We start from the raw sequence: 22,471 nt of genomic DNA, 5'->3' as shown, positions 1-22,471 counted from the left end.
CTTATTTCTCTAGCTAGAACTTCAAGTACAATTGAAGAGATATGGAGAGATTAGACAGCTTATCTTGTTCCTGAAAAAGTGAAAGACCTGTATCATAAGAAATTTGAGTCTTTAAAGAAAGAAATTAAAGAAGATACAAGAAAATGCAAAGATCTCCCATTTCTTGGATAGGCAGGATCAACATAGTAAAAATGGCAATCTTGCCAAAAGCAATCTACAGATTCAGCACAATCCCTATCAAAATCCCAACAGAGTTCTTCACAGACCTTGAAAGAATAATACTCACCTTTATATGGAAAACCAAAAAATCTAGGATAGCCAAAACAGCCCTGTAAAATAAAGGAACTTCTGGAGGCATCACTATCCTTGACTTCAAGCTCTCTTACAGAGCCATAGTCTTGAAAACAGCTTGTATTGGCACAAAAATAGACAGGTTGACCAATGGTATCAAATTGAAAACCCTGATATTAACCCACAAAGCTATGAACATCTGACTTTTGACAAAGAAGCTAAATCTGTACAATGGAAAAAAGAAAGCATCTTCAACAAATGGTGCTGGCACAACTGGATTCCGACATGCAGAAGATTGCAAATAGATCCATATCTATCACCATACAGAAAACTTAAGTCCAAATTGATCAAAGATCTCAATATAAAACCAACCACACTGAATCTTCTAGAAGACATAGTGGGAGATACCTTTGTGTGAATTGGTATAGGAGACCGCTTCCTGAACATAACAACAGTAGCATAGACATTGAGATCTACAATTAATAAATGGGACCTCCTGAAACTGGGAAACTTCTGTAAGGCAAAGGACACAGTCAGTAAGACAAAATGACAGCCCACAGAATGGGAAAAGATCTTCACCAACCCCACATCTGACAGAGGGCTGATTTCCAAAATACACAATGAACTCAAGAAGGTGGCTACCCAAACATCAATCAATGAAATTAAAAAGTGGGGTGCAGAACTAAATAGAGAATTCTCAACAGAGTAATCTAAAATGGCTGAAAGACACTTAAGAAAGTGTTCAAAATCCTTAGCTATCAGAGAAATGTAACTCAAAATAAACCTGAGATACTATCTTACACCAGCCAGAATGGTTAAATCAGAAACACCAATGACAGTCTATGCTGGAGAGGATGTGGAGAAAAAGGAATACTCCTCCATTGCTGTTGGGAGTGCAAACTTGTAAGACCACTTTGGAAATCAGTATGGTGGTTGCTTAGGAAAATGGGAATCAGTCTATCTTAAGATCCAGCAATTCCTCTCTTGGGCATATACCCAAATAATGCACATTTATACAACAAGGACATATGTTCAACCATGTTCAGAGCACGTTTTTTATAATAGCCAGAACCTGGAAGCAACCTAGATGCCCCTCAACTGAAGAATGGATAGAGAAAATGTGGTACATTTACACAATGGAGTACTACTCAGCGGAAAAAAAGCAATGGAAACTTGAAATTTGCAGGCAAATGGATGGAACTAGAAGAAACCATCCTGACTGAGGTAACCCAATCACAAAAAGACAAACATGGTATGTACTCACTGATATATGAATTTTAGACATACAGCAAAGGATTACCAGCCTACAATGCTCATCACCAAAGGAACTAGGAAACTTACTCTAAGTACTCTAAGAGAAAAATGAATGGACCCTGGAGAATGGGAAGGGGCAGGATCTCCTGAGCAAATTGGGAGCATGAGGGTAGGGAAGAGGGAGTTGGAAGAATGAGAGGAGGAGAAGAGGAGGGAAAAGGAGGTAATGGAGGAGCAGAAAGGTTGAGTTGGGGGAAGAATAGAGGAGAGCAGGATGAGAGATACCATAATATAGGAGCCATTATAGGTGCAAGGATAGATCTGGTACTAGGGATATTTCCAAAGATCTATAAGGATGACACCAACTGACAATCTAGGCAATGGTGGAGAGGCTACCCTAATGAGACTGATGACTACTTTATATGCCATCCTAGAGCCCTCATCCAGTGGTCAATGTAAACAAAGGCAGACACCCACAGACATACATTGAACTGAACTCTGGAACCAAGTTACAGAGAGGGAGGAATGAAGATCAAAGGGGTCAGGACCAGGCTGGTGAAAGCCACAGAAACAGCTGGCCTGAACAAGGGGGAGCACATGGACCCTAGACTACTGTCTGGGAGGTTAGCATGGGACTGATCCAGACCCCCGAACATGGATGTCAATGAGGAGGCCTCTGCACTCTAGGGAGCCCCTGGTAGTGGATCAGTATTTTTCCCTGGTGTAAGAAGGGACTTTGAGAGCCCATCCCACATGAAGGGATGTTTTCTAGGCCTGGACCCATGTGGGAGGGTCTAGACCCCACCCAAGATGAGGTGATGGACTTTGGGGAGCCCCCATGGAGGGATGGGGTATAGGACTGGTGGGGGTTTGGAGAAGGGGAAGGAGAAGGAGAGGGAGAGGGAGAAGGGATTGACATGTGAAGCAAGCTTGTTCCTAATTTGAACTGAAAAAAAAAAAAGCCTGAAATGATGGACAGCAACTGGGAAACTGTAGGCTGAAAAATAGTGGCAATAAGAATGAGGCCATCAAATCTGGACACATTTAAACATGGAAAGACTGAAAACCAACAAAAAAAGAATCAGTGTTTTCTTAGGTAGGTTTCAAAATCATTATTTCTATGGATTCTTGTGTTGTCTTGCTTAAGGAAGCAAGAGGGAAAATTGTGAAATTGGGCAACGGCCAGAAAGACAAGATTCAGCATCAAAGGAACCTCACAGAAAGAGGAAGGCAGAACAGTGAGAGGTCCTGACTGGGCTTTGATTTCATTTTTAGTGGGACGTTTCCTTTGGATAGCATTCTCCAACACACAAATATGGCAAGATTATGGCAGGGAATGATTTGGAAGACTTAGAATTTAAGTCAACAAGGGAGTTGTTTAAACTTAATTCAGTTCAGAGCCTTGGAAAGAGAGTGGCCAGACAGAAGAAGCAAACAAATGTCTCCTATGCAGATTAAGGTGCCACTGTGACTGGAACAAAGTGCCAGATACTCAGTCAACCTATGTTCTGGATGTTTCTGTTTGATTGTTTTGAATATGGTTAACTTGTAAATCAGTAGGCTTTGTGTAAAACACATTGAGGTTGTAATACTGGTGGGGATGTCAGTTGAAGGCTTTAGCAAAAAAAGATTGAGCCCCCATCTCGTAGCAGACACCGTTTGAACTTGAATTTCAATACTGGGTTTCAAGCCTGCCAGCTTATTGTGCCTGGCAACACCCACAGTGAGGTGAGCCAATTCCTGAAAATAAATTTCTATATATACACATCCTGTCTGTTCACTTTCTCTTCAGAATCTTATGTGTCAGAAAGACAATGAAGATAGGATACATACATTCAAATATACATACAAACATGTATAAGTGTGTTCTAATTATCATATGAGAAATACACCAAAACTAAAAATCTTGAAATTTTCATTGCAACCTCATTTGAAGTATTACAAGGAGTAATGAAATATTACGTGTCTATTTTACTTCTGAAAAAAAATGTAACAGAACAAAGTTCTATTACTTCTAGTTAAGTGTACATGCACAACTCAGATTTTTCAACAGTCTGTAGACATTATCCTTTCTCCATGGATCTCAGTCCCCCTCATTGGCATTGCTTTCACTTTTAAATCTTGTGACTTTATTCCATTTTTTTCTTGCCATGAATTATCTATGAATGTGTCATAACTACTGTTTTTTATGTCTACTTTCTCTAATTCAATCTAATTCTACTTGGGCTTTAAGGTTCTTTTCATTGTGTATCAATCATTATTCTATAGAAAAGTAGAAGTAACAGAATATATAATATATTACATACATATAATGAGATTCATTAAAAACAATTACAGTATTATTACCACAACTATGGAGGCTGAGAAGTTTAAGTGCCTCTGCTTACAAGCTGGAGGTCTGGGGTGGGCAGCAATGTAGCTGAAAGGTCTGATGGACAGAGGCAAAGGCAGAATGTTGCTGAATCTTCTGTTGCCAGAATAACAGGGTCCAGAGTAAATCAATGTGACATGCCTTCAATGTGACAACATGAATCCAGCTCTCCTCTATCTTTCTGTGCTCTTCAGTCCATTAGAGGCTAGATGGTGCCTACCCACAGTAGATAAAGTTAGTCTAATCTACTCAGTCTGCTAACGCCAGTGATGACATCTTCTAGAATGATAACTCCACAGACATATACAGTTAATCTTTAGTTAACATTGAGTATCAAATTGACATATAAGATGTACTTTGGCACTGTGTGTCATAAACACTAGGGTGTAGACAGAGGCACACACAGACCCCTATTGTGTGTTTGGTAAATGGATGTAATTTGATCATATCTTGGTGACATGTAGCTTTGTGGCATATATGACATAATATTTTAAAAAGATTTATTTATTTATTGTGTATAAAGTGTTCTGTCTGCATGTACACCTGCATGCCAGAAGGGGAGGGTCACCAGGTCTCAATATAGATGGTTGTGAACCATCATGTGGGTGCTGGGAATTGACCTCAGGACCTCTCGAAGAGCAGCCTGTGCTCTTAACCTCTGAGCCATCTCACCAACCCAGGACATAATTTTAGAAGAAAATAAAACATGATATGATGTATTAAGACTTTGCCTTAGAGTGCTCTTGGAGTAAAATTTATTGTGCATTTCTTTTCTGACCCTAGAATGACTTAATGGAAAGAAGGCTGATGCTTACAGGGCAATGGAATGTTTTTTTTTTTTTTTTTTTTTTTTTTTTTTTTTTTTAGCTTGTGAAAAGCTTAATGATAACACTGAATAGATTGGGAGAAAAAATGAAGAACCTTAGACATAGAGTGTTTTCTGTGTCTACCTATCTAGCCTCCCAACACTGTGTTGCCATTTGCATCTTAAGCGTTCTGGAAAACTCTTAATTTAAAGGCTTGATTCCCAGAGAGGTAGTACTGGAGGAGTGGGGTGGTAAAACTTGGGCCAAATGATTAGTTTGAGAATGACTGGGTCATCAATAAGGATGATGAGACTCAGTCTGTTGCCCCACCCCATTTTTTTTTTTTTTTACATTTCCTAGTCATAAATGGTTTTGTTCTGCCACCTAATTCCTTTAAGGTGTGCAGCTTCCCTATGATCTTAGAACCATGGGGCCAGTTATTAGTGGACTGAAACTACTAATAATGGTAATATTAAATAATCTTTAACTGTGATATTTATCATAGTAATGATATGACTGTTAAATACATGAATAATTAAAGTTTTAAAAATGACGTGTGTGTGTGTGTGTGTGTGTGTGTGTAAATGTGTGCTGTGTGTGTGTGTAAATGTGTGCTGTGTGTGTGTAAATGTGTGCTGTGTGTGTGTGTAAATGTGTGCTGTGTGTGTACCCAGAGAAGTGTGTCAGATGCCCTGTAGCTGGTGTTATAGGTGGATATGAGACACCCAGCATTCATGCTTGGAATTAAACATGGGTCCTTTGGGAAAGCACTAAGTCTTTTACTAGTTAGGAAATAGAGCAGTTCACTTGAAATGTAAGATTTGAAGGAGTCCCTGCCTCAGTATTCAGTCCTCCATTTCTTTAGATGGAGCTGATTTGGTAAAGAAACATTACATAATTCTTTCCTATAAAAAACTCCATTGTCAAACATCACAAGCTTATCATCCAAACTGGTCTTTGTAAACTATAGGAATGACAACTGATCTTTAATTGCATGACACTTTGCTGAGCTTGCTACTGGAATATAGAAGTAGTCTGTTGGATGTCATCAGATCCCATTTGTCCTTTTAACTGTACCTACTGCAGTAGTAATTAAGCTGTGTCTTTCATGATTATTCACTGTTTAAGGAGGTGATTATATGTCAAATATTATGAGATAATACTAGAGAGACAATACAAAAGAAAAAAAGGTGCATAAAATGTATCTGTTCCATCTCTAAGCAGCTTATAGCTAAGGAGGCTAAAGGAGACATGCAAATGACAGGATAATATGCACTTTCATAAGGAGCACAAGAAGTACCACATGAACACCCCCAGGAACTCTGGGAAATATTATATGAAGTACCACATGAACAGTAGGGTCTGCAGGAAGTACTACAAGAAGACTTCAGAAAATACATGAAAAGCTTGTCTTGTCTAAAGAGTGTCAGGAACAGAAGGAGGAAGTTCTGCCTTCCTCTAAGATTGCAGAGAGGCACCAGAAATGTGGTGGCAAATGGATCCTCCTCTGAAACTGATTACTTCATAGAACAGAAAGTTAACTTCAACAGCAATGAAATACTGCTTGTCTCTTATCAGCCAATAGTGGAATAATCTAGAACTCAACAGTAACAGAAACAGTTGTACTTAGTGTCTGAACAACACAACTCTGCATTAATAACAGGTCACTCAAGACATCTGAAGATTCTTGGAATTAAATGAAAATGGTAGTAATTCTTACAGTAACCCTGGATACAACCAAGTGAGTCCTAAGAGGGAAGTTTATATCTATAAACACTTACATTAAAAGAAAAATGAGGAAGTACAAATAAACAACCTGATAATGAACTTTTAGGTTCTAGAGAAAAAAAACCAAGAAGCCGAGTCAAAACTCACTAGATGTCAAGAAATAATAAATATTAGGAAGAAATTAATAAGATAGAGACTGAAAGACTAATATATAAAATTGATTAAACACAGTTAATTTTAAAAAGAAATTTTAAAAAATCAATAAAACCACAACTAAAAGGAAAAGAAAGAAAGCCAAATTGATAAAATTAGAAATGAAAAGGAACTTTTACAGTAGACTTCAATAAAATCCAGAAGATCATTAAGGAATACATAAAATATTATATGTTAGTGAATTGGAAAACCTAGAAGGAATGGATTAATTTTGAAACACATACAATATAAGAAGTTAAAGCCAAGTTAAATTTAAAGTTATAAGTAACATAAACAGACCCATAATGATCAATGAGATTGAAGTAGTAATTAAGTTTCCCCATAAAGAGAAACCCAATACTGGATAGATCTATTGCCAAATTTTACTCAACTTAAGGATAAAACACTAGAAATACTTCTCAAATTATTCCACCAAATAGAATGGAAAGGAATAGTACCAAAGTAATCTGACAGAGCCAATATTATTCTTGATTTCAAAATTAGATAACAACAACAACAAAAACCCATTTAGTCCAATGTTGCTGATGTACATCGACACAATTTTTTTCAACAAGATACTTGTAAATTGAATTTAAAAACAATTTAAGAAGACCACATACCATAACCAAATTAGTTTTATCTGAGAAATACAATGTTATTTCAATGTACATAAATTAATAACTGAAATATGCCAAATAAATTTAAGCCTCAAAATCACATGATTTGCTAGATGCAATTTTGCTAGATGCAAAATTGGCATTTGACAAATTTAGAGTGCCTTCACAAAAATGTCCTGAAAAAAATCCAGAATAAATGTAATGTATATCAGTATAATAAAGTCCATGTACAACAAACCTATTGCCAACATCATACTAGATGGGTAAGAATCTTCAAATATTTTCTCTAAACTCTAGAATGAGATAAGGATATCCATTCTATCCAGTCCTATTTAATATAGCATTTCTAAATCTTAACTAAAGAATGAGACAGATATAAAAAGGAATACAAATGGGAAAGAAAGAAGTCAAACTGTACTGATTTGCAAATGATAAGATTCTATACACAAAAGACGCTGTAGACTCTACTAGAAAACTTTGGATGTGACAAACACTTTCAGCATAGTTGTAAGAAATAAGCCAACACAATAAACTTCCTCAGAAAAAATTAAGAAAACTATCTCGTTCATAATGGCTTAAAAAACTACTTACAAATATACCTACCTAAGGAGGTAAAAATTTTAATATATGATAATAACAATATAATGCTGCTATTACTACTAATAAATTGAAGAAGCCACATGTTGGAAACACCTGTCATCCTCCTGAGTTATCAGAAATGACTATATTACCAAAAGTAATACACAGAGTCAATACAATCCTCATCAAAATTCCAATGATTCTTCACAGAACTAGAAAACACAATTCTAAAATTCAAAAGGCCACAGATAGTCAAAACAATCCTAAGCAAAAAGAACACTGCTAGAGGTAGCAAATTGCCTAACTTTAATTTATGCTAAAGAGACACACTGACAAACACAGCATGGTAACGCACAACAGTGAAAAACAGCAGAGGGCCCATAGTCCCACACAGCTATGATCACTTAATTGTTGACTATGATATAAAAAATACACACTAATCCAAAGCATCTTCTTACACCAGGGAAAAATACTAATCCACTACCAGTGGCTTCCTAGAGTGCAGGATTAGTATTTTTCCCTGGTGTAAGAAGATACTTTGAGAGCCCATCCCACGTGAAGGGATGCACTCTTGCCCTGGACACATGGGGAAGGGCCTAGGCCCAGTGGTGGACTTTGCGGAGCCCTCGTTGAGGGCCCTACCCTGCCTGGGGAGTGGAGGGTGGATGGGATGGTGGATGGGATGGGGGTAAGTTGGGGTGGGGTAGGAGGGGTGAGAGTGAGGGGAGGCAGAGGGAGAAGGGATTGACATGTGAACCAAGCTTGTCCCTAATATGAACTAATAAACACACACACACACACACACACACACACACACACACACACACACACACACACACACACACACACACACTAGAGAACAGATAGCCTCTGGCGTAGCTATGCTTTTTTTTTTTTTTTTTAAACTCTTTGCTCTTTTTATGCTTTGTGGGGTCCACCACCTAGCCTCCCAAGAAATCACACATGGAGTCTTATTCTTACTTATGAATTCCCAGTCTGGTACCCCTGTGATTTTTTTTTTAATCATCATTTAAAAGTAAAACAAAATCCCTGGAAAAGGCTCAGGTTTGAAGGGGGTATAAGTGACCTAGGTTTGGATTTGTAGAGTTTACACTGCTGAACTAGCTGAGATGTGTTAAGTCAACATCTGGATCTGTGGAGAGATGTCAGGGTTGCAGCTATCAATTGTGAGTTAACTGATTATGGGGCTAGCTGACACTGATGAGATGGTCTGTGTGGGTAGTATATGTAGTATATGGTAGTATATTTGGAACAAGGATGACTTCACAGTGCTTCCAGAAAGTAGTATTTATGGCTGTAAAGAAACAGTTGAATGTGCAAGAGGGTAACCTGAGACACTGGAGGAAAATTAAAGCAGCATCATTCTATGGGGGTCATGACCCACAAGAGCATCTGTGCTAATATGTTTCTGCTGTAACAAGCTATGGCAAGCTGGAAGACTCATCAACAGAAGCATTCCTTCCCCACAGCTCCAAGATCGAGGTGAAGCTGATTTGTCATTTTGCTAAGAGCTATTTTATGACACATGGAGGCTCCCTCTTCACATGTGATAACAGCAGAGGAAGGATGGAGAAGCCTCTCAGTGGTTCTTTTGTATGAGGCAATCAATCCTTTTTACAATGATTCTTTCCAGACCATCTAACTCTATCTCAAAGCATGCCCCCTACTGCCATTCTTCAGTAATCAGGTGTCAACAAAAGAGCTTTGGAAAAATGTAAACATTCAAATTATTTAATTTTTCATAAAGCACTTAAAAATACTTGATGAAGTTAGCAAATGCCAAGCAGAACTCTTAAGATTGTATTGTGAATGTTATTGCATCTTCTGATGTTGGATTCTTACAAAAACCACTCTTATGAAAGCAGAAAACTATGACCTTCCTTAGCTAAGAAAATATGGCAAAGATACATTGACACAATGCTTCAAATAAAATTATTTGAATTAATAAAAAATTAAGATTTTCTTGGGTATTTCTGGTTTAGTCAGGTGAAAATATGTAAACAGGAGCAAGACTCTAACAGTAAAAAGGGAGAATAAACACCCACACTGACAGTGTCCATATACTCAAAATGGAAGGCATCTGGATGACAGCCAGCAAGAAGAGGCAGTAGTTGGTCATCAAATCTTTAAGAAATAATTCTACCAGCAGCTTGAAAGCATTCAGAAATGAATCCTTCTCAAACTGAGCTTCTGGTAAGACACAAGCTGAGAACCTAGGACTGAACTCTTGATTTATAATTGAGAGATAATAAACAGCAATTTAGCCAGTGAATTTATCATGGCTGGTGACATGGAAATAGAAAAGATTTACAGCAATATGAAGAGGTTACTGGTGATCTGAATGAAAGCTGTCATAGGGTAGAGACAGGTTTGGAGCCCCATTAGGCTTGTATGAAGGAGCAAGTGTGAAATAAGCAAACAGGAGTGCCATAGGAGACTCTTTGGAACAGAACATAGACATGCATTTTTAGTTTATCAGGGATGTGGTTTTGAGAACATATTTTCACCTAACTTTTTTTTTTTAAAAAAAAGAGAAATAAATTGGCCATTTATAAAAGTCTGTTTGTACAAGAATCAACTTATTTTTTATGATTGTTTGCTCAGCTTTGCTAGCTGTGGCACAGCTAGATGAAATTAATGTTTAATAACCAGCTAAGAGCAGTGTCTTGTGACCTAATGTTGATCTCAATGTTTAATACACTATAAAAGATTACAGGTTATCAGAGATAGCCGTGTGAAATATGCCATTTATCAAAACCTCTCTCCATAAAGAGATCCTGTCATCTGAACAAAACTCCAAATCCCTCTCTATTCCCTTGACAGGTAGATGATGCTCCTAGAATTTCTGTGATGCCAATTTCTGAGGTAAGTTTACCTGGGAACTGAGCAGTTGATGTGGGAAGGACCCTAGGCTGAACCTGTGGAATCAAGAGGACATAACTACACCAAGTGTTAGTTGCATTGACAGATGACATGAATTACAGTCTAGCGATTTCAAGGTCAGTGTGATACCATCTGTGTGGAACTTATAATGCCCCACATATCATTTTTTTCAAAAAAAAATAGCATGAATTTTCAGTTTTTGACATTGCTGGGAATTGAAGCTGGAATCTCATGAATTTGTGGATAACTCACAATTTTTACACAAAATGTATTCTATTATCCTCAGAAAAAGATTAATTTGACATAAGACAGTAATACTAGCAAGCTAAAAGAGACAGAATTAGAGGAAGGAGAAGAAATAAAAAGGCCGAAGAAAACTTTCTATGTCTCAGGCTGTGTGCAACACAATTCATATAAATCCGTATCTCACAACAGTCCTGTGACCCACCATCACCATTATTTTAGAAGTATATAAACTGAGTCTTTTAATGAAAATAACACACAGTGAACTGCATCTGGTTATTGTTGCGTGTGTTGTGATAGAGAATAAACCTTTTTACAAGCCTCAAAAGTATTAAATACCACAATGTTCTATCTCTACTATTAAAACGATGGTGTCTTTTTACCAGGAGATAATGTTTCCCCATCAAAGCTCAGAGAGTACTTCTCATTCTTTTCACTATATTAACAAGGGGCAGTCTAGATCTCTGGGGGAAGAAACACAGAAACACACACACACACACACACACACACACACACACACACACACACACACACACACCAGAGAGAGAGAGAGAGAGAGAGAGAGAGAGAGAGAGAGAGAGAGAGAGAGAGAGACGTATGGAAGTCCTCTCTTGAGGACTTGCAGCAATTATAGTAATAAAATTCTTAGCTACAGATGAAGTATCATAATAAACATATATAGTTTACACCAGAAAGAAATTTAAGCTTAAGTATGAGATAGTTTATCTATCATCATTAGTCTTGTGAAGCTGATGGCTTACTATCATCTGCCATCAATCACCTGCTTAGCTGGTGGTTTTCAGACTTAACCTTGCATCTCAGTCTCAAATATGGCTTCTTAAACTACAGACTACTACTCTAGTCTTAATAGATATTTATTCAGCAAGATTGGGCCTAAGCCTTTGACTCTACTCATCTAGTGAGTTCTCAGGTGATCTACCTGCTGCTGGCTCAGATGTCAAAATTTAAGAACCACTACTTCAGATAGGAGTTCATATCTTTCCCAAACCATGTGGTATGGCTGGCCTGTTATGCCATCAGTTGGAGGCCACTCTGGGCTACCTAGTGAAACTTTGTCTCAAAGAATAAAAGCAAATATATAAGTACAACTTTCCTAAAAAGAACCAGATAAAGGATTTTGGTTTTGTTCTGTGGAACATTTGGCCTGAGTTGTAGATACTTAAGTATTTCTGTGAAGCCAAAAGTAGATCTACAGAACATTTAAACACACATGTGATGCCTGTGTTGCTATAAAGTATTTCTGATGGAAAGAGGCATCGGGATGGATACCATAGTAACCTGCAGTAGAGTAACTATTGGCCTATATAATCACTAAAAGGGCACTCATGGAAATCACTATTTATGTTAGAACAGAAACTCTCTGGGAACCATTTACCAATGTACCCACATATCTTACTTCCATGTTTTTAAGTGAAATCTATAGACCTATACCAGAGATGAAGATGACGTATTGAACCAGAAGAGGAGGAATTTAGTAAAAGAGAGGTGATAGTTAAAAGTAATGATCTTCAAGAGTGCTCATTGTTGAACATGTTCACTTTTACATTTTAGCTTTTACCAGATATTGTTCACATGGTAATAGGACACAACTCCACCATGTGCAAAGATCAACACTTCAGTGAATGACATTGAAGTCACCGAGAAGAGGTCTAGACTGACGTTGCTGCACAACACACAGTGAAAGTGCTTCCCTTCCTGTGAATGCAGGCTGTGATACTTACCCTCACTTCAAACTAATTTAAAATGCAAATACAAAGTTAATAATTCACTGTGCCATCTATGTTGTGGAGCTCGGCATTAACTTCATAGTTACAAAATGTAAGTTCTTAAAATTGGACAAAATTCAGATCAGTGTTTGTCATAATGGAATATAATTTAGTGTGCCAAAAATAGCTATATGCAAATACCACAAGGAAAGTTAGGATCACGAGTCATTTCACAAACTTCAAATGTGAATATCATGTCAAAAGTCTCCAACAATCTGTTATAGGCTATGGAATATAAATATTTAAATAAAGTCTTTACAGATGACTACACATTCTAATATAAAATAATTTGGGGCAGGATTAAAGTGTTTTTACAGTGTCATTTATAACATCTGACTTTCAAAACGTTTTACTAAATTCCCTTAAATCAAAAATTTCAGTTTGACAAATGGACATACATATACCCTTAGACATTTAATTCCCTAGAAACACAGTGTTTTTCAAAGAGTGTGGCATTTTAAGAAAGAAAAAAATGTTCAAAAGAGAACGGCAGTCCAAAAGAAATTGTAAAATGTTGATTTTAAGCACATTTCATAAGTTTCTTTACCTCAGAACTCCTCAGAACATTGGTATGTATGGTGTAGAGAGATTTTGAAAGATTTAGAGTACGGTGTGGACTTTTCTGTTATCATTTAACACAAAATCCAAATGCCATGGGAAGTCCCTAAAGTACCAGAGGAGTACTCATGAGAAAATGGGGCTTGCAACACTTGTAATTGTTGCAATTAAAAAAAAAACAGCTGGGTGGTGGTGGTGCACAACTTTAATCCCAGCACTTGGGAAGCAGAGGCAGGAGGATTTCTGTGAGTTCGAGGCCAGCCTGGTCTATAGAGCGAGTGCCAGGATAGGCTGTGAAGCCACAGAAAAAAACCTGTCTTGAAAAACAAAACAAAACAGGTCAATTTAATATATATTTTTTGATTATCTCTCTAATTTACCTGAGCTTATAAAAGTAAACCTATTCATTTTTTGTGCCATTCACCGAAAATCTACCTAGAGCATGGTTGTTATGATTAGACATACTTACACTCCTCTTCAGGCCTCTTCCGAAGTGCTGCACGAGCCTCCTTGCAGGGACTTCGCTGATATTGTGGGGGATTTCTTCCCCGCATTAGGCTCTCCATCCTGTAAGAGATATTTTATTTTATTTTATTTTATTTTATTTATTTTTTATTAGTTCAAATAGGAGCAAGCTTGTTTCACATGTCAATCCCTTCTCCCTCCCTCACCCCTCCTACCTCCCATTTACCCCCACACCCCATCCACCCTCCACTCCCCAGGCAGGGTGGGGCCCTCAGTGAGGGCTCTGCAAAGTCCACCACATCATCCTGGGCAGGGCCTAGGCCCTTCCCCATGTGTCCAGGGCAAGAGTGCATTCCTTCACGTGAGATGGGCTCTCAAAGTATCTTCTTACACCAGGGAAAAATACTAATCCCCTATCAGGGTCCCCCTAGAATGCAGAGGCCTCCTCATTGACATCCATGTTCAGGGTAGACCAAGAGTATTTTATTGCATGAATCTTGATTGACAATGGACATATCACACTCAAGTTTAAATACTGACAGAAGCTTTACAGTCCACACCACTAAGAGTATCTAAGATGACCAGGGAGCATTATAATGATAAATCTTTCTACCAAGCCGCCAGAGCCCTACTGCCATGTGGGCGGCCAAAATAACACAGAGACTTATATTGGGTACAATGCTGCTGGCCAATAACTAGGATTTCTTAACCTATATATTTTATAAAGGCTTATCTTATTGAGGACACCAGCTGAATGTGTCCTCTCTTGTTGGACTCACATGGCAGCTCTGAGAGAAGAGAGATGCAGGAAGAGGAAGAGAGCAACTTCCTGCTTGTCCCTGCTTTTATTCTGAGTCTGCCTGCTATGTCACTTCTTGCTTGGATCACAAGACTTTACCACATTTCCCAGAATCCTCTTGACTCCTACTCCTGCCTAACTTGCTACCTCATTGGCCGAACAGTGCTTTATTCAACAACCAATAAGATAAACATACACAGAAGGACCTTCCCCATCAGAGCATGGGGCATGGTAAGCTGGAGAGCACTTGGCTTTTGAACGACAATTTGATTTAAAATGTTAAAAAGATATCACATGGAGTTAGAGAAACAGCCCAGAAATGCCAGTCCTTGCCCCATAAGCACAAGGACTTGAATTTGATCTTCCCCCAAAAACCGTGTAAAAAAAAATGCTAGGTGTGATGGCATGTTCTTAACTCAACAAGTTCCAGTACAGAAACCCCATCTCAAAAAATACAAGTGGACTGAGAAATGACAACTGACTTTGTCTTCTGGCATCACATGGACATATACATATATGTGCACACACACACACACACACACACACACACACACACACACACACACACACACGTGTGCACAACACCATGTGGACAAAGCAAAGCTCATACACAGTCCAATAAGAGAATGTCAAGACTGAATGTGTCTTACCCCCAATATAAAGGTATTTGGAAGTAATTAGATCTAGGAGGATGTTATAAGGGTGGGGTCTTCATAGTGGGATCACTGTCCTCCTAAGGTGGGGAAAGAGAGCAGAATCTCTCTCTCTCTCTCTCTCTCTCTCTCTCTCTCTCTCTCTCTCTCTCTCTCTCTCTCTCCCACACATGGCCAGTGAGAAGACTATCACCAGGAAGAAGACCTTACCCCAAAGCAAATCTGACTGCACCTTGATCATGGATTTCCCAGTCTCAACACTATGAGCTAGTTACAAATGTCCATCATGTAGCCACTCAGTCTATGATAACTTATCACAGTAGTGCAATCACTCCAAAAGGAAGTTATTAAGGAAGAGTAATTATTTGAAAGTAAACACACACACACACACACACACACACACACACACACACACACACACACACACACATATATATATATATATATATTATATATATATATATATATGAAGAAAGTCACCCTTTAGGAAAAAAGAATTTGTCCTGAACATTTCAAAGCTTAGTCTTCAAGAATTGACTTGCTGTTTCTTTCCATGCTACTGGGTGAATCTGAAAGGATTTCTTTATTATTAGGAACAATAATTATTGTTGTGAGGATGTCAGTTTGGAGGTCTGGGCAATCTGTGGGACCTCTGGTAGTGGATCATTATTTAATCCTAGTATATGAATGGACTTTGGGAGTTCTCTCCACATAGAGGGATACTCTTTCAGCCTGGACACACGGGGAGGGTCTAGGCCCTGCCCCAAATGATATGACAGACTTTGAAGATCCCACATGGAAGGACTCACCCTCCCTGGGAGCAGAAAAGGGTTGGGATGGGGGCTGGGTGGGGCAGGAGAGGAGGGGAGGGAGAGGGAACTGGGATTGACATGTAAAACAAGGTTGTTTCTAATTTTAAAAAAGAAAAGAAAAAACAATTATTACTATGGTGACATATGAATGCGCTTGTGGACATGCCTATAAAGAATAAGAAAATGTTTCAGGATATGCAGTCATAACTTGAATCTTAGTTCAATTTGAAACTCACTTCATTAAGAAAAAGTTATTGATCTTGAGATAATGACAGTACCATGGCAGGAACACAAGAGGTACCTGACTGAGTTAAGATAGAATTTGCTTTAATATTGTATGTGTGGGAGGGGGTTTTAACTTTTGCCATGAGGGTTAGACATGCAAACTAAATTGTATCAGGTTTTCTAGTTTCTGACACTTGAATCAATTCAATCAATTTTGATGATATAGTTTAGCAAACATATGAATTTCCAAGACAATCTGATGATAATTTAAGTGGATACTGACTAGTATTTATAAGTTCAATATACCAAAATAGAGCGACTATAACCTGCATATGCAAATGTATCCGTAGACAAGCATAAGTATTTTTTCTAGTGCTGGGATTGAGCTGAGAGGGTCTTGGATGCAGTAAATAAATACTCTACCACTGAGCCACATCTTTAACCCTTGTATAGTTTAAAGAAATCAGTTTCACTTATCATAATTAACTTCTGTTATGAAATGGGAGGTTATCTAGGTTGGAAATATGTATAAAACACTGCTGAGAAACCTGTTGTTTTTAATATCTCTAATGTGTAAGAACAGAATATCTTCCTATGTAGCTCTGGTGGGAAACAGGTCAGGTGCTGTCAAGAGTCCAGGAGTTTGCACTTAAATGGTTACAATTGGCATCCAAGGACCAAGTGGCCAGAGGCTGCACTCTGTGAACACCAAACAATATCAGGAGATATTCAAGGTTAAGAGCAAAGCACAACATAAATGGGGGGTGGGCTTCATGCTGACTGCTGGCTGTGGGGCCCAGTTTAAAATATTTTCTCTTACAAGATGGCATCAGGGAAACTTGCTCACATAATCCATCTGTGCTTCAGTTTTTCATCATTAAAGTGACAGTCACTTCCACTATCTATTGTGAGGATTAGATACGTCATCACAGATGAGGTGGTTTCTGATATATCACAGGGCAACAGAGCAGGTGAAGAAATGGTTATGAATCATGATTTTGATAAATACAAATGAAACTATGAAACAAACACTATTGAATCCATTGTGCTAGAAAAGATTTTTAAAATTGCCCTTTATTCATGAAAGTAAAGGAACTTTTAGCCTTGTGGAGCAAAGTATCTGATGAAATAAATACTTCAGTCATGGTGGAAACAGAAAACATCACTGCCATTGCAGACATGTAAACTAAACTGCTTGGAGATTCCACTTCATCCCAGCCAGAAGGACCGCCATAGAAAGTAAAACTATAGCAAATACTGGAGAGAATTGCGGAAAGGAACCTTTATTCACCATTGGCAGGAAGACAGCCTAGAAAGCCGTCATGGAAACCAGTGAATAGAACTCCAATATGTCCCAGCCATACCATTCCTGGGAATAAACCCACAGGACTGCATATCCCAGGACAGAGAATGTGCACCCATATCATGGTTATTTATAATAGCCAGGGAATGAAGTCAGCCTAGGTGACCATAACTGATGAATGAATAATGAAATGTGGTTCATATGCTGAATGGAATTTCATTCAGCTGTAAAGAAAAATGAAATTTACAGGAAGGTGGATGAAGCAAATTATACCCAGTGACATGCATAAAGGCAAATACCACATGTTCTTTCTCTAGCTTTTAGTTTTTATACACGTATTCATGTAGGAATGAGCATGGGTATGAAACTAGAAAGAGGCCCATGAGAAGGATAGAGAAAGGGGTGAAGCAGGTCTTAGAACACATGTGATAAGAGATTGAAATTGAGAATACTGGGGGCCAGAAAGGTACAAGAAAAGTCAAGGACAGGCAGATGGGGACAGTCAATTAATCAAGACTATGTATGTACAAAAAGAAAAAAGAAATATCTATACATAATAATTGCCAATTTTTAGAGATGAAATGTTAATATAGTGCACTTCAATAAATCAATTCAACTTAAGAGATCACATATGGTAATCTAAGAATACTTGGGTAAATAAAAAATGATATCCATATCATATCATCTAAACATTTGGATATCATAGTTTTTCTCAGAGAGTTTAGATATTTCAAAATTTAGTATTGTTCTTTGACTTTAGGAAAAATACTAAAGCATCTATAATTTCTCACCATTTACTCCTGTTTCATTCAATGCATTTCATTCTTCCAAATGAGCAAATTTTAAAATTCATCAAGTGAAGGTTTAGAGATTCTTAGTGACCTACTCATAGACCCACAGGATGTAGAAGATGTACCCAGTCTTTCCTGCCCCCTACTTTCTGATTTTTACTTCATTATTACCATGGGCCCATGATTATATGGAAATTATATACCTACTATTCTACTAAGATGACTTTAATTGAGGTAAAATCATACCTAAACATAAATTTAATACTAGCTGTCTACCTATAAATGAATGTTATATGTATAAGCTACTCAGTAATCAAACAACACTATATAAATGTATGTGTATTTGTTAATTAATATGCTGGTTCCATGTTGTGGTTTGTTTGCTGTCCTGGTGTCACTTAAATGTCTGCTTCATTCAGTGAGATTTCTTTCAAGAACTACTGAAAAGTTAACCAGAGCCAAAGATATCTTCTATAAATTATGTACATTGCATGGTCATGGAAGCAAACATTGAAGACATTAAAATTCTCTTTATTCTTTAGAATTGTAAATGTTGTGCCCATTGGGAGACACACATTCATGTACACAGTGTTATATAACTAACACTCCAGTCATCTGGGGATCACACTGCTGTCTATGCAAACTCTTCAGCAGTGCAACTTATTATGCATGGTGTGTATTAGATGACCAAATGAAGTTACCAAGGATAAAACCTTGGAGTACCTCCAGGACACTACAAACGAGCTGTGCCACCTATTCTCTAGCTTGCCATGCCCCGAGTGGAGTGTGTTAATAGTTCCAGCAATGAGAGATGAAGTGTGAAGACCACAGGTGAGGCAGATGGTTTGTCTCATTTAGAAGCTCTAGGAAGTATACCCCACATGTCCTTTTCTGAGAAGTATGTGCACTCATATAAATATCAAACAGCATGAATGGACATTTGGACTCTGTAAGCAAAAAGTGTCTACAACTTGTTTGGTGTCTCCCCATAGCCTGTTTGGTGTCTCCCCAATCTAGCCAGGTCTTCACCATCTGAGAATCTTTAAACAACCCTTCACCCTATTCCAAAACTAAAGAGCTAACTGAGACACAGTAGTCATTAAATCAGGTTCTGCATGATTCTATTCAGACACTGTTCAGTGTTTAAGAACTCCTACAAACATTAATCATATATTTGAAAATGCAGGGGAGGCAAGTTCAATGGATTGACTTAGCTGATAAAATATTAGACAGGTGGAATAACCTGGACAAGACAGCAGGTAGGATAGAAGCGGTAAGAGTGAGGAATGACCAAAGAGATAGTGTAAAGTTTTCTTCATAATAAACAAAACATCATTGGTCTGTGTTAAAAAAAAAAGAGGGAGGGAGAGAGGAATGGGAGGGAGGGAGGGAGGGAGAGGAGAGAGAGAGAGAGAGAGAGAGAGAGAGAGAGAGAGAGAGAGAGAGAGAGAGAGAGAGAGAGAGAGAGAGAGAGAGACTGACTGGTCATGATGGACGTGGAAGTCAGGGAAAGAGTAAGTTTTCAGGTATAAGTGTCCTCAATGTTCATTTTCTGCCATGATTATTTCATTCTGACCAGTCTCCTTCTCAGAAATGCCAAGTGATTTGCTTAGGGTCATACAGAACAAGTTTGGTATTTAGATCTAGGTTTCTCTCCCTTTGATGTGGGTTTTGCTATACAAGTTTCTGAGAGGATGAAAATGTAGGGCAGCTGTGGTGTCCATCTGCTGGCCATGTACAGCCACTATGGATTTTAAATTGGCTAACGTCACTGACAGACCTAATCTTTGGATTTAATAATTTTATGGAGCCTTGGTTTATTCCAATGGGATTATAAGTAATCACATATGACTAAAGCTTTACACAGGTTAGCATGTCTGGAAGTATCTAAGATTCACAAAAACTAGAGAAAAAACACTGAATTTCACTTTTCTTCCTATTGATGTAATAAAATACCATGGCCAAAAGCAACTTGGGGAGGACAGGCTTTATTTCAGCTTACAGTTCAACATCACACTACATCTTGGAAGGGAGTCAGGGCAGGGGCTCAAGACAGGAATCTGGAGGAAGTAATTGAATCAGAGACTATGAAAGAATACTGCTTGCTCTTCATGGTTTCCTCAGCCTGCTTTATCATAGCCACTGGGACCACCAGCCCAGGGGTGGCACCACCCAGAACGAGCTATACCCTCTCATGTCAACCAAGAAACTACATCACAGGCATCCCACAGGCCAGTCTAATGGGGTGTATTTTATTAGTTGAGATTCTCTATTCCGAAAGTACTTGAGCTTCTGTCATGTTGACATAAAACTAGCCAGTACAATATAGCTTATTTTTATAGATTAACACTTTGATAGAAATAATCCATAATAAACTAAATAAACTACAAAATATGACTAAAATGGAAGGACAGCCTGCTTATGCAGATAAAAAGATGATTGTCACATATAGTTAGAAATAATACTGGACAAAGATTTATACTCTCATAAGGAAAAGGAAAATATAAAGTCAAAAAGTGACAACATACTATGAACATTACTTTTTATAAAGCCCTTGAACTGTTACTTCCCTGGTCTTCCAAGTTTCTTTACTTAGATTTGAATTAAAAAAGAGTCGAAGGAGCAAGGGAAAGGGCCTTGATTCATCAGTTGTAAATTTTTGGTGGAGGGTTGAGTACAAAGCACAATAATCTGATCCTCAGAGCATGAATGTGCAGAGTACAACTGAGTGCTTATAGGGATCCAAGATGAATGACAAATGACAGCATAAGAACCATCAGTGCTCAGGTATCTTGGCCAAATATGTTCAAATGACCTACGTTATCAGCAAACTACAGTTGGAGAGGAAGAACACTCTGAAGAGACTGTTGAATTCCATTCAAACAAACCACCGAGCAAAAGTAGAATTCCTATACCAGAAACACTGGCAAAAGTCTGTGGAGTTGGAGCTAAGTCAGGTGTCTGGTGGAAGATAGCAGTAATTCCTCAAAGAGCAAGAATCAGCAATGGTTTCAGAGAGGAAACAGTTTTATATTTCTGTGTCATATGATTGAAAACCAGCAAACACAATGGTGCACTTTCCCCATTTTTGAAATTGAATTTAAATTTAAACTTATTTGTGGTTGAGTGGTGTATGCATGAATCCACATGTGCACATGTGTGTATAGGTACACATGCACACATGCAAGTCAAGGCCAGAGGTTAACGTTTGTGGTCTTCTTCGATTTCTTATCAACTTAAGCTTGGAGACAGAACTTTTCACTGAATCTGCAGTAGACTATACCGGTGGGATCTACTTGTCTGTGTTATGAATGTTCTACTGTGAAAATCTTTCTTACTTTGGTTCTTGGGATCTGAACCCAGGGCTTCCTACTTAAGTGGTAGAAACTTTATCAACTGAGTTATTTCATTAGCTCACCCCTTATTTTTTTTCTAAAAACAAAAAAGAATCAAAAATTGAAAGGTACCATTAAAAATTTCTTTGTTTAAAAAAGCAAACCAGGGCTAACGTGAACAGGACATAATTTCCTCTGCAGATGTAGCAAACAAATGCTCCATGAAAAACCTGAGATGAATGACAGTAACATATGTAGCAACAGGAAAATGTCAAGGTCCTCAAACACTCAGAATTGAGTCTTGCATCAATTCCTCCCCTTTTATTTTTGTTTAGAAAAGATTTATCCATATGGGTAGTAGCAGTGCTTAATGGAAGGCTGCTATCTTTATGCAGGTGTCTTGTAAACATATCGGGTAGTATCAGGGACAGCAAGCTCCCCTTAGTGAAGTCCTTACAAAATTACTTTTTAACCTGAGAGATATAGAAATATGGTCATCAACTAAATCATGAAAGAAGAGCTATTTGTGCTATTTAGACTTCATGTGTTTTAATGGTTAGTATTTATGAGCAGGAACCCTAAAGTCATTAGGGCACAGACCCCACTCCCTTCAGAAAAGCTGCTGTAATCTTACTCCCATCCACAGGTGTCTTCTGGACCTCCCATCTCAGGATCCCACACATTATCCTATACCCTGGAATTGGGAAGGAGTCATTTCTTATGGGCCTGAACAAGCCTGTTGCAATGGTGTATCTATT

At 38.1% G+C, this 22,471-nt stretch overlaps 1 protein-coding gene across 2 annotated transcripts in view; it reads right to left on the bottom strand.

The window, feature by feature from the left end:
• Nucleotides 1-13,896, bottom strand: part of Lrrc7 (leucine rich repeat containing 7) — a 362,920-nt gene extending 349,024 nt beyond the window's left edge. For both annotated transcript variants that reach the window (XM_035451112.1, XM_035451113.1), the window contains exon 1: nucleotides 13,800-13,896. In XM_035451112.1, the coding sequence (XP_035307003.1) occupies nucleotides 13,800-13,896 (97 nt within the window). The remainder of the gene's footprint in view (nucleotides 1-13,799) is intronic.
• Between the last annotated feature and the right edge of the window lie 8,575 nt (nucleotides 13,897-22,471).

The sequence above is a fragment of the Cricetulus griseus genome (genome assembly GCF_003668045.3).
Source record: "Cricetulus griseus strain 17A/GY chromosome 1 unlocalized genomic scaffold, alternate assembly CriGri-PICRH-1.0 chr1_0, whole genome shotgun sequence".
Lineage (NCBI taxonomy): Eukaryota > Metazoa > Chordata > Mammalia > Rodentia > Cricetidae > Cricetulus > Cricetulus griseus.
This window is presented reverse-complemented; position numbering and strand designations above follow the sequence as displayed.